Below are 12,515 nucleotides of genomic sequence, written 5' to 3' on the forward strand. Positions count from 1 at the left end.
GACTTAATATTTGCATTTAGTGTCCCTTTAAAGGCTGAATATAACAGAGTATTCCCGCTGCTTCGACGGGCAGCCTTAAATTTAGATTTCAGACCTCTTCTGAAAGGCGCTAACAACATGTAATGTGCAGTTCGACTGAATACAGTCACAGATTGCTGGGAAATTTCAGAGTTTTCGGTGACGTAGTGTTCTCTAACGTTTTGACGCTGACTACACGGCTCTCTAGCATTTCCCCTCCATCGAAATTAGACCGCCGCGACGGAGTCCGAACCCGCGTATTTCGGGACTTGCGCCGTATAGGGAAAGTAGTTAAAAACAGACTTTTGATGAGGTGTCATGTCAAATCAGGACTTTTTTTTTTTTTAATATAGGCGATACTCCGAAAAGTCAGAATGCGGAAGACAGTCTGGTCAGTCGTTTACCAAGAAATGATAAAATTGATGTTTAGGTGCCCCTACCGGATAATATATAATGTAATAGTTTTGGGGGTTTTACGTCTCAAAACCACGATATGATTATGAGGGACGCCGTAGTGGGGTGCTTCGGAAATTCGACCACCTGGGGTTCTTCAATGTGCACCTAAATCTATGTACACGGACCTATAGCATTTCGCCTCCATCGAAATGCGGCCGCCGCGGCCGGTACTCGATCCCGCGACCTTCGGGTCAGCAGTCGCGCACCATAATCACTATACCACCGGGACGGGTTGGCCCATGCGGGAATATCGTTTACTGGAAGACCGTCGCTGGAACCGTGTATGTACTCCTGGGTACGCTTGTAATGAAGTGACTTCGCTTAGATGGCATGAAGATTGCCGTCCATTTTGTTATGGGTGTTTGTATTTTGTAAGAACGATTTTAGGTGAAGTCTAGCCTTGACGATGTCACTATGCATATGCCGATGTTTCTCATACTTTCGGCGCACCGGCTTACCGGAGCAGCGATATGTCCATGGCGTCTTAAGTTTCTCTCTCAGTTCTCTGCGCTCTGTGCTTCTGCAGAGGTTGCGAAAAGTTTGGCACCAGCTGCACTGAACTGCAGGTGCGAATACGTGAAGTTAAAATAAATGTAAAAATAAATGCATATGTCGTGTATTTTTTCATTGTCTTGTTCTGTAAGTCACTCCCTTCCGTAATGTCCGTCGGTCCTAAAGATTAATTAATAATAATAATAATAATAATAATAATAATAATAATAATAATAATAATAATAATAATAATAATAATAATAAAAGTCATCTCGGCTCGGGAGTCACTTCTTGCTCTTGCCACGCAGAAGCAGTGTCCCGCAAAACGATTAATCATCGATGTCTACCTTTCATTTAGTCGATGACGCTCCCACACCATAAACATTTGCAGCTCTTTTCCGTTGGCTTCTGCGGCGTATTGTACCTTCTTTCTTTCTGACTCATATGTACGCAAAGGGAGACCTAAATGGGGGGGAACGATCGCGCGTGCTATTCGACGTTGCATGTATATACATTCTACTGGATTGCGCCTTTGGTTGCGTCCACCCCACACGCACGTACATGCACACACACAAATATATATAATCAACGCTTCTGCATTCTCCACTGGTAGCCTAACCTCAGATATATCCAATAATTCATTTTGCGGGATAGGGTTTAATTAATGGAAGGCAATGAAGACCACGCTGCTTTTTGTTCGTTGGAATTTCGGTTCGAAATGTCGTCGCCAGTACGTTCGAATAGGCTCATATGTATCAGCACCTCTCCTAGCTATTCCGTTGGTGTACAAAAGGCGATAAATATTTGCCTGCAGTATGACGGCAACGCCCCCACATACGTGCGCCAGCAGCTTTCGCCGCAGTGGCGGGATAAGAGAGACAATCTGTGCCGCATGTTTACTTCCAGCGCTGTGAACGGTATATATAGTGTATAGCCTGCGCCACCTGCTTGTCTCGATCGTGATAGGTTCACGAGGCGCGGCACGCTGTGTCGAGCACGCGCGGCAGTCACAGCACACCTGAGCGTCGGTATGTGATAGTACGTACGTTGACTCACCCTCAAGACGTCGTAGCGCGTTGTCACCACCAGGCGGTCACTGGGGCTCGCGGTCGCACTGCCGTCCCGCATCTCCATCATTGCTTTACTCCCATCGTAGTGTCGCTCCGTGCCGTGTTGCATCCGCCGCCGCACCGGTGTTTTGTTTAGACCTTGGGCGGCGACGATGCTTAGCGATGCAGCTGCTCAGTGAGCCCCGCTGGAAGTAACGAATTTCTCGCGTCCACCGCCCTGAAATTCGCCGCCTGCGGCCGGATTCGTGTGTATAAGTATACACCACGGTGGACCCTGTGGAGAAATCTCCCGCGGCTCTGGCTCAGCGATATCGGAGAGATGGGATCTGGCCAGGCCTCGAGGTTCGCGAGTGGAACGGCGTATGCTTCCTGTTCCAATAGCCGTCACCGCTCGATACGTCCAGCGCGCGGCAGGATGTATAGCTCGCGTTGTCTGCAGCTGTCTTTCTGTGCGCGCGCGCACTTGTCCGCGGGAGATGTTTCAGCGCGCCCGCATCAACAGGCTGTGTGCGACTCTCTTCCTCTCCCTCCTTCCTTTTCGGTATTATAGGCGGCCGTGCCTCGTCCACTTGTCGTTGAGGCTTGTCTGATCTCCGTTTCGACATTTGCCACCGGTAGTTACGGCATTCGCTCCACGGTCCAGCATGTGCTCCGATTTGCCGCCGCGCTGGCGCTGAGCTCGCATACCTGCCGCCGCACCGAAACAGGCGGCGCGTCAGCGTGAACTCGAGGACGACACATGACCCGTCGCCGGCTGCGTATGCGGTTTTGTTTTGTTTCCCCTTTTTCAAACGTCTGCCTAACGTCTCTCTATGTAGCTCTGGCGTTTCAAAACGCACATTGCGCTCTCGTTTTCCTCCACTCCCTCTCCGTCCTTCCTTCCTTCCTCGCCTCTCGTGCGCAGGCACGATCGCGTGTTCTCGACAGCGTCCAAACGCTTGCGGCCAAATGTCGCCTGTGCATGCACTTTTGCGGCGCGCTTTTTGTGAGGCGCCTTCCTGCCGGTGCTGCTGCACGCTTTGCCGCAGCACCGCGCTGCCTGTTAAAGAAAAAAAAAAAAAAGATGTAACCTTTCTTGTCGCCTTTTGTGTTGGGCTGACAAAATATACCGCACGCGCCGCAGCGCGCGTGGCTTTTTCGGATCGACATCGATGCACGGCAGCTGTTCTCTGTCGTGATGCGGGAGCGCCTGCGAACCCCACTACGGCGGCATAATGGAGCGAGCATTCAGTCGACCATAGTGCGTTGCAAACGAAGGACCGCTGCTCGCGTTGCGGCGATTTGACGAAGGCAGTATTATTAGTGCGTCACACCCGAACGAGGATGACCCTTCCCACCGCAGGGGGGCTTGGTCCGATGACTCCGCCTCCGCGGTGATTGGTAAGCTGCTCAGACGCGCCAACATGCTGGGGAACACGTGATCACGCTCTCGTTGCGCGGCGCCGGAGTGTTTATGCGCGCGCACGCGATGGACCTGGAGCGCTGTATCATTCGGTGTTCCTCTGTAGTGAAGACATCTAAGGTATACCCGAGCCCAAGTTCGTTCCCGTATGCGTTATGTATTCACGCATGCGTACATAGCGTGTTGTGAATTCATGCATACATGCATGCATACACAGCTCGCGTGCTAGTAGCTTTGGCGGACTGCGTGAAATTTTATGCGCACACCGCGGCGACCAAGGACAGAGGACGAGAAATTGGAAACAGAAAAAAGCGGCCATGCTATATCTTCGTGTGCCACGAACGAGGTTTGATAGATATACGTTGTAAGCTTCGTAAAGACATACACTGCATTCCATATGAGCGATATTTAAACACAAGACTGACCTTGAATCTCTTAATTATTCGGTACGATATTCGTGCATTTCTATAAAGGTGGACTTCATGCATATGGAGCGAGCAGCTTATACTTATTGAAAACTATTTCGTCCAATTTTCACTTCTTATGTGCAGTCACCTTCATATCACGTTTTAATTAAGCTACTTCTTAACTGCTTCTGCGGTGGCTGCTGGACATTTCTGGTTGGTATACCTTTAATGCGCTGGCCTAATAAGTCTTCCTTCCAAAGCATTCGACACCCTGCCGTAGTATCGTGCTGCTGAGCTCGAAGTGGCGGGGTCGATTCCGGTCACATTTCGATGGCGAAATGCGAAAACGCTTGTGTACCACGTATGGTTGCATGTCAAAGCCCAGCAATGCCCGTAGTCCCACATCAAGAACAGTTAAGACGTCACGTTGACAATTACTTATGGCCACGGAGAGAATTGTGTAAGTTATCATACAATGAGCATTAGAAAGTTACTCCCCCCCCCCCTCCCAAGTAGTCGGTGTGTTGGCACTTAGAGAACCTAATTGAATTCAATTTGATGTTTAAATCGTCTTCGTTAATTGAGGTTAGTTCGCTTTAGCTGTTACTTCATTTACGAGTTGATTCCGTAGACGGCAGTTGCGTTTATACTACATGTATCTAGATTCGAAAAGACCGCGTGGTAGTAGCAAAGTTTGAAAATAAGTCACCTCGCGTTCAGCGTTCAAGCCACAGCGTCAGAAGCTTTTTAAGATGTATTTACTGCAGCTGAATATAAAGCAGGGCAATCGCCTAAATTCGTTATCGAAATATGGGCGTGGCTTTACAAGTAGGCCAGCATGTCGCATCACCTTTTCCGCTTGCGATATTCGGGATCGAATAAAATCGTCCGCCAATGCACATATCGTATATTCGGGGCATTTTGCGCTGGCACGGCGTTCAAGGTTCCCTTCCTCCAGTGAAGTTGACGGACGAGGATCCTGGTGATGTAGCTCGGCGGGGGTGAAATATTTGACAGGAGGCGTAGCACAATTACTAACAAACTGTATTAGAATTATACAGGGCTATTGCAGTTACAAATGGGAAAACTAATTTCCACTTGACAGAGGGTTTAATGAACAGGCCCTCACTCTTCTACACCTCGTTTGGTGTTAGAGCCCAGGGCACTGTGAGGAAATGCGCCAGTAAAGAGCCTCGCCGTCCTACCACAGCGTGGTTACGGCCCATACTGCCTCTCCGCGCTCCGTGGTGCGGTGTTTAGAATCGAAAAACAAAAGTGGGGGAAGGAGAGAACAGTATAGCCCGGCATGGATGGCGCTGAGCCCCATCCTCGCTGCTTACGCAGCTCCCCAATTGCCCCTACCCCCGCCCGTGGCTCGTGTTCCCACGCGAGTCTGCCAGATCGTGGCTCTCGCATTCCTGTAAACAGCGGCAGGTTCTCACGCACGTTGTTATTTAGTAGGCATGGAGGGGGTGGGGGTGCACTCGACAGTGCGATTTGTTATTATTGGGGCAAAGGAAGGCCTCAGTTAACGGAGACGAGTTTCGGGCGGTCGAGACGGCTTCCAGGAGACCGCCACTTCTCGTCCGCGCCAGCCATTCCCGGCACCAAGGCAATGACGCTCTGCGACATAACTCATGCCCGGCCCTACAGTTCCTATAGACCGCATAGATTGTTAAGCGAAATGAAACTGTTCTGTTTCGTTTGACACGTTTTTCGACGGAAAAAGAGAGCTCTGTTTTCTGCTGACCAAAATTTTATTGCTGCATCGCGTACCGATGTTTGTTTAACTTTTGCGTTCGGTTTATTTCTATGTGAAGTTATAATTCGAAAGTTGATGGCTCGAAAGTGACAGTCATAGACGACATATTCGTTGTAAGCGGATTGCGTTGTACAATATGACCTTCTTTTTTTTTCAGTGCTGAATGTTTCTTTAAGCAGGCTGGTGCTTTACATGAAACAGCTGTTATGCCGGCCCGGGCAAAATATTGCTAACCGCAGCCACAAACAGTGCATTTCATTTTACGTTTACCGTTTGCGTGTATGCATAAAAAATAATACAAAGCGGATGTGTGTTCTGACAAACGCGTGGGAATGTATTGCTATGGTTCTCGCACGTTTTGCGTGCATATTTTGAATGCACCATGCATGCACGGTCGCCTATTCCATATCCTATTAAGATACTGAGCCTCGTGACTCTATATACGATATTTCTCCGCTTAATAAGCACAATCTCCTGTGACGTGATGCGAGTTTTTGTTTTTTCGTCTGGACAGAATGGTTTTATAGGCGCCTTTTTCTTTTTATTTTTTAGGAGTGCGAACGTGTACTTGAAGCTGTGATACCCGCAGTGATATGTTTCCGAATCGCTTAATTGCCATCGTGTTCATTTTAGAATTACGGCCGACTCCTGATGTGAGACCTTAGTTAGGAGTCGAGACATGTCCTGTGATATGCGCGAAGCTTCTGCCTCGTGCGTCAGTCAAACGTCTATCATATTTCATAATGATAAACCCGAGAGAATCCAACAGACAATTAAGCTAATTGTCTGTCGGATTCATTTGGTTGCGTTCAGCAAGGAAACGAGCCCCTCGAAAAAAAAAAATTCCCCTTCTTTCGTTCATTTCATAACGAGAGAAGTCTGATTCATGAATACCGTGTTGCACTGATGCGCCCTGCTTATCTGGCGTGCACCGCGTGGTTTTGCTTTCGCAAAAGTTTACTGTGCAATAAAATGTTTAATAGGAAGCTTTTCCTTCTTCCTTGTTTTGTTAGAGAATATCTTAAAGTGCGCTTCTCCCAGTAACACATGTGCTGCGCAGGGAAGGCCGCGTAGTGCGTCTCGCCTGCCTTTAGACATGCCTTTGAACTCGGGAGAAACAAGCGATTCGGACAAAACATTGCATTAATGGTGATGTTAAGGGTGTTTCGCTGACACGTGCGTTTGCAGAAGCGTAAAAAAACTTTCGGCGCAAAAACGGGTGCCGCTTTTCTTTCGATACGCAGCGCGGTCAGGCGACGCAACAGCCGTCGTCTGCCACTGCCAAATCGATAATGAAAACACATTAGCCGCGACATATGCAACCACTACGAGGGGGGAAAAAAACGCGGAAGAACGCGTTCCTCCGGTGCTCTTCCTGGTCGAATTGCCAACTCTTATTTGCATAAACTCGTGGCAGGAGAGGTGGCGCTGGGGATTCCATGTGTCGTCATTTCATCCGCGCCCCGTGCCACATTCCGCGGAAAACGTGTTGTCCCTTTCACTTCAAATGATAATTGAAGCGTAATTCGAGCTACCGCGCGGGGTGTTCCATGGACCGAGCTTAGCGACTAAGCGTTGCGCTGCTAAGCTCGAGGAGGCGGGTACGATTCCCAGCCATTTCGTTGTGGGGAGAAATGTAAAAGTGCCCATGAAATTGGATTTAGGTGCGCGTTAAGAAACCCCTGGTGATCAAAATTAATTGTAGTCCTCTACTACACGGCGTGCTCGTAATCATGCCGTAGCTTGGCACGTAAAACATTGAGAAGTTCGCTACGGAGAAAGAACGAACAACCACGGCAAAGCTTCGCAGTTTTGGTTTGTTTGAAGCTGTTGATTCTGCACCCTTGTGGCATAGCTGCGCTTGTGCTGAGGCGTGCTAGTTTTATTTCCAGAAACTAATGCGAGGCAGAAGTTCCCTCCAATGGTCCAGTCAGTACTCGGTCTTCAAAATGCTCCGAACATTCTTACCGCAAAATTTGCTTCGGCTGGCAACCATTGTTCCAAGCACTTAATGCTTCACTTAACGTGCACTTCTGCACGTAACGTGAAGGCACAGCGACGCACTACAGTTTCCTTGACGCGTTTATGTAGAGTCAATCGCATGACACATCCACTCGCGCGATTAATTATGCTTTGTAAAAGTCCTGCTTCGTGGAATAATTGTCGCTTTTGATACAATTAAGCCTAATCTAGGGAGCTTAGTCTCGCTGAGGAGCAAACGTTACCTCCGAGGTTTGGCAACATGCGCACGTCGCCGGATCTCCGAGCCGATTCCTGGGCGTTGTCGCCTCGGATAACGTGAAATGAACATGTAATATCGGCAGTTAAGAGTACAGCAACATTGGGCTGTGTTGTATGATTTATATGGGCCTTTTAAAAGCTCCGAGACGCCTGTTCTCGGAATTAGTCGTCGGGTGTTGTTCACATATGGGCCGCTGCCTTCTTGGTGACCTCACTCGAGTTTGTTTATCGTTATCTTGGCACATTTTCAAATGGCATTCAATTGTCGTCTCGTGCCTCTTGACATTGAACTCATTGGTGGTCGGAAATCCCGCTTGCTCAATGGCTGTGTATTGTTTGTAACCGCGTCTGAAAGGTTTTGAAATGTGGAGTGTGCTGTGCGTAGAATTTTAATGCGCGTTTTATGCAACCTTCAGTGGAAGCAGATTTCTTCGGTACACGTAAAAATTCTGTAATAGACGTTTGGGAAAGACTTCGACACTTGTGGATAGCTCCGATTAATCACACGTGGTGCCTACCAGTTTACTCTATAGTTTGACGCTGATCACTGAATAATGATCGGTGTAATTCTCTCGGGAACATGCAACTTCTTATATTTCCCTGTTTGTGTTCTTGCACTTAGCGGATTCCGCTCGCGCTCTAATAATTTCGTTGCTTAATTGCGTCCAAATCTTATCGTTCACCTTATATGCTTCAGCACGAATGGAAGTACGAAATTCTACACACTGCAGGTCATTCAGAGTTAGTGGTACGCATAAATAGCTGGCAACGCTTTGTAAATCAAGATAAATATTGTATATAGCTTGCACCGTTCTCCTCGAAGTCTGAGCGGTGATTCCCAGCGCTCGCCTTCTCTGTGTGTGTGTGTGTGTATATATATATATATATATATATATATATATATATATATATATATATAGTGTGTGTGTGTGTGCCGTCGATGAAAAACTTGAACGCTGTTATAAGTAAAAAAAAAAAAAATTCTGGAGTTGTACGGGCCGAGACCGCAATACGATGAGGCACGCCGTACTGGAGGACTAATGGCTCAGTCACACTGGGGAATCCGCCAGCCACAGCGACCGGAATTTGCGTGCCGCCGAAATTCAACATTGTTCACACCGCTTAGGAACCGCATCGCCGAAACTAGGGCGCCTATCGTCCCTTCGCGCAAAGGAACGCTGGCATCGACGCGCTCTGCGTTGTGCACGCGTTTCATTATGGCGAAGCGCATAAACAGGAGCCGGGTCGTCGAACTGCTGCGCCTGCTGGAAAGCAACTTTCTGGCGATGTCTGAAGAGGAGAAACATGCGTTCGCCGAACAAGGAACGACGCAAGCAGTTGTGGTTGGTTCGTCCTTATTTGCAAGACGCGAGAAGCTTGGTCGAGCCGAGATAATGCTAGCCGTTTTGCGAGATCGCGATGGTGTATTGCAAAGATGCTAATCGCGACAACACTTAACAGTTGTCGAGAGCTACATGATGATTACGAAAGACTTCGCTGTTGCTGTGGGCTTCGACGACTGCAATACCACAAGCACGCCGCCATTTTTTTAATGTTCTACTCGCGTTCCGATTGGTTCGCGGTGAGGGAATCCGGCGGCAGCTGCCGCAAAGGACCGATCGGCGCGGAAAGGGATTTTCCGGCGGATTTCGCTGCCGCCGAAGCGGATTCCGCGCGCTCTCGCCGCCGAATGTCTCAGTGTGAACGCGCCCTAAGGACGATGTTCAGCGAGTGCATGGGAATTTTTGCATTTCGCCACAGTCAGAAAGAGATTGTCATATCGAACCCGGGCCCACATGCTCAACAGGGCTACGCCCTATCCGCTGGGCCACCACAGTACTGTATATAACGAGCGAGGCTTCCGTGGTCACAAGTGTGCATGACTGCGCAGTGCATGAGCCTCCGTTTGTCGCATGGATGTAGCACGGGGTGCCACGCAGCGTTGACTCTGCCAGACAATTGCGACGCGTATGCGCTTGGGAAGGCGTTCTATCTCTTCTCAATCCTGTCGCGCTTTAATTTATGCGCATAGCGTCTGATCCCGCGGGGATGTCGTACGTGGCCGGCTGGTGACGTGGCCCAAGTCGTGTGACCGTGCGCCGGCGGGCAAACCACGAGCGGCGCCTTGACCTCCGCGCGGATGATTTCGATATCGCACGCGACATCGCGTCTCCTGCTCGCCTTCGTCGATGCGCTCGTAAAAGTGCCGCCGGCGTGCGTTTGCCGACGCAACGTGCCAGCATGTCCACGAGCTTCCTGGCCGAGCCTCGTGACTGTTGAGGTCGGCCGAGAGAGCACGTGCCTTGGATCCCAGCTCGCCTAAAGCTCGCCCACTCCGTGTTCTCTCTTGTTTGGCTAGTCCCGTGCTCCGTCTTTTGTTCTGTCGCCGTAAAGACCGTCCACCAGCGCTTAATTTTTTTCAGCGCTTTCCGGCTGCATTGTATGCCCCATTTGGATTAAATGTGTCAGTGTTCATGCGTGTATAAGCCTGTCATCGATTTATCTGCCCGCGTACAGCTTGAGCCAGCAGGTGAACATTCTCTCTGTGCAACGGTGTGCGAAACGCCATTAACAACGTCAACGTCGGCACTAGTTGCAGCGGCAGCGCCACCGCCGCGGAGCAGAGGAAGGCTCGGGAAGCCGAACGTAAGCGTCAACGTCGGCAAGCGGTAATTCAAACGCCTCGACAACCACCGTGTCGTGTCACATAAGAGAAACGGAAACTCGATGCGCACCCCCCGCGATGCTTTCGCATCCCACCTAGGTTGCTCGTAGGGGGAGATGTCTGTCGAAGCAACGTCTTCCAAGATGACGTTGACAATGACGTCGCGGTCAAGTTGTTCGAGTAAAATGCCGAACTTTACCCTAAATCACTTGTGCACACTGGATCCGTGAAACGTTCTTCATGTCAAGTTTCAGTGATCCGTCCTTTGACAAATAAGCCAAGCGAAACGGTTCTCATGTCCCAGCTTCGATTGCCAGTCGAATTATTGTGTTGTCCTTGCACTTTCCCCGCTCTCCTAATGTAAGACTAGCTCTGAGCTGGATTGGAACCTGGGCACTTTTTTTTATTCAAGCGCCTACATACGCGTGGCCAGTTGGTCTACGCAGAGGTTATTGCAGATTTTGGCGCACGCTCCCAGCCGCAAAGCAACGCAACCTCAGTGCGATGATTACGCTAATAGCCTCACTCCACACCAGATGTGTGAATTTGGCAGTGGCGCTCCTTCAGAACTAGTTACTATGAGGGCTTTCGAAGAAAGCATACAGTTAGTATATTTGGGAGTGCTATAATGCCCGGAAAGCCCAAGCCGGGACCCCCCCCCCCCCCCAAAAAAAAAAAAAAAAAATTAAGGCACAGAATTAAGTAGTATGACCTCTGATCCCTCGTAGACGTGAGCAAATTATGTTCAACTGAAAGTAAAAGTTTCGCTGACCGACAGCAGGGCATGTTGACGATGATGATGCTATAGCGAACGATGGTTGCAAGAGAAAAAGTGAACGGTTTTCTTGGGCATAACTTGTCGTTGAAAGGTGTATCGAAGACCAGTCGCTGCATGGGGCTATTGAATCACAATGGTACGCTTCATCGCCAGCTAAATGAGGATCAGCGCCTCATATATGGCTAAGCGCTGGCTTCAAGAGTATACGCGTTTCACAACATCCCATAGCAAACTAAATTTTTTGTTCAAAAGTGTGTAAGGGAGAGCTGGGTTTTTTTTTTTTTTCACTTTTTTTTTACACTGCTCTGGCCGCGCCTTCAGTACGCCAAGTCTTGGGTTGTCACGTCGACGCAGCTTTCCTGCAGCGACGGTGAGTGCGCAGTCACTGTGCAGCACAAGAGCCATGCCAACTGGCCCTGCGCCCGTTTATAGCCGGGGAGCTCGCGTACTGTACTCTCGTGCTCCGCCATGCAGTTGTATGCAGCGAAGAACAAGTGGTGGGCACGGCTGATGGCTTCAGGCGATAGCGTATATAGGCCCGCATTCTGCCTCGCGTGCGTGCGAAGAAGGTGGGTTGCAACCGTTTAAGACCGTTTTAAATTAGACGGGCGCAATTCGAGGTCCCCGAAGTCTAGTTTGCGGTGAGGCTCAGCGTCGTGGTGTGTGTGGGGCGCGGTAGCCGAATGTGTACTTTCACATTTTACCAGACTTGGTTACCCGCATTCCCAACTTGCGTCGACCTGTGACGTTGTATAAGCACGATGTTACCTGCGCATTCGATCGATCTACAGACTGATAAGGCCAGTCTGAACACGTTTTAACATTGATTTATGTACTTGTAAAACCCGCATGTAAGGTGTGGGAAAAGCATTTCATGAAAGAGGGTAAGTGAGGAAGCAAAAACCTACTGTTTCTCTTTTCGAATCCTGGTCGTGTTCAGGATGGTCAGAAAAGAAGCGAGCTCCGTTGGTCTGTTAATAGATGGTCACGTTATTTAGTTAATAGATGGTCACACATAAACATGTATATCCGTAATTGGTTTCGAGAAAGTGCGCCGCAAATTGCAGCGCTGCATTTCATTTGCCTTTTTTCTTCTTCCCTTTACACACTTTCGCAAAGTTCTGGGATGAAAAACCAAGTTTTGTGTGAATTAGTGACGTGAACACGCTGCGTCGCTGCGTGGTTTAATATTTATTTAATAGTGATTGTTGAATCTATTCAGCG

General features: G+C 49.1%; 2 protein-coding genes across 3 annotated transcripts in view; one reads left to right on the plus strand and one right to left on the minus strand.

The window, feature by feature from the left end:
• LOC119393499 (zinc transporter 2) overlaps positions 1-2,701 on the minus strand; it is a 73,405-nt gene extending 70,704 nt beyond the window's left edge. The window contains exon 1 of the mRNA XM_037660558.2: positions 2,023-2,701. Coding sequence (XP_037516486.1) covers positions 2,023-2,145 — 123 coding nt within the window. The 5' untranslated portion in view covers positions 2,146-2,701. The remainder of the gene's footprint in view (positions 1-2,022) is intronic.
• LOC119393498 (zinc transporter ZIP10) overlaps positions 1-12,515 on the plus strand; it is a 90,631-nt gene that overhangs the window by 31,023 nt on the left and 47,093 nt on the right. The window contains exon 1 of one of the 2 annotated variants that reach the window (XM_037660551.2): positions 3,296-3,416. The exons of the other annotated variant lie outside the window; for it this stretch is intronic. The gene's annotated coding sequence lies outside the window, so the exon portion shown is untranslated. Of the gene's footprint in view, positions 1-3,295; positions 3,417-12,515 lie in introns of those variants that run through there. 2 annotated transcript variants of the gene reach the window in all.

This window comes from Rhipicephalus sanguineus, chromosome 5 (genome assembly GCF_013339695.2).
Source record: "Rhipicephalus sanguineus isolate Rsan-2018 chromosome 5, BIME_Rsan_1.4, whole genome shotgun sequence".
Lineage (NCBI taxonomy): Eukaryota > Metazoa > Arthropoda > Arachnida > Ixodida > Ixodidae > Rhipicephalus > Rhipicephalus sanguineus.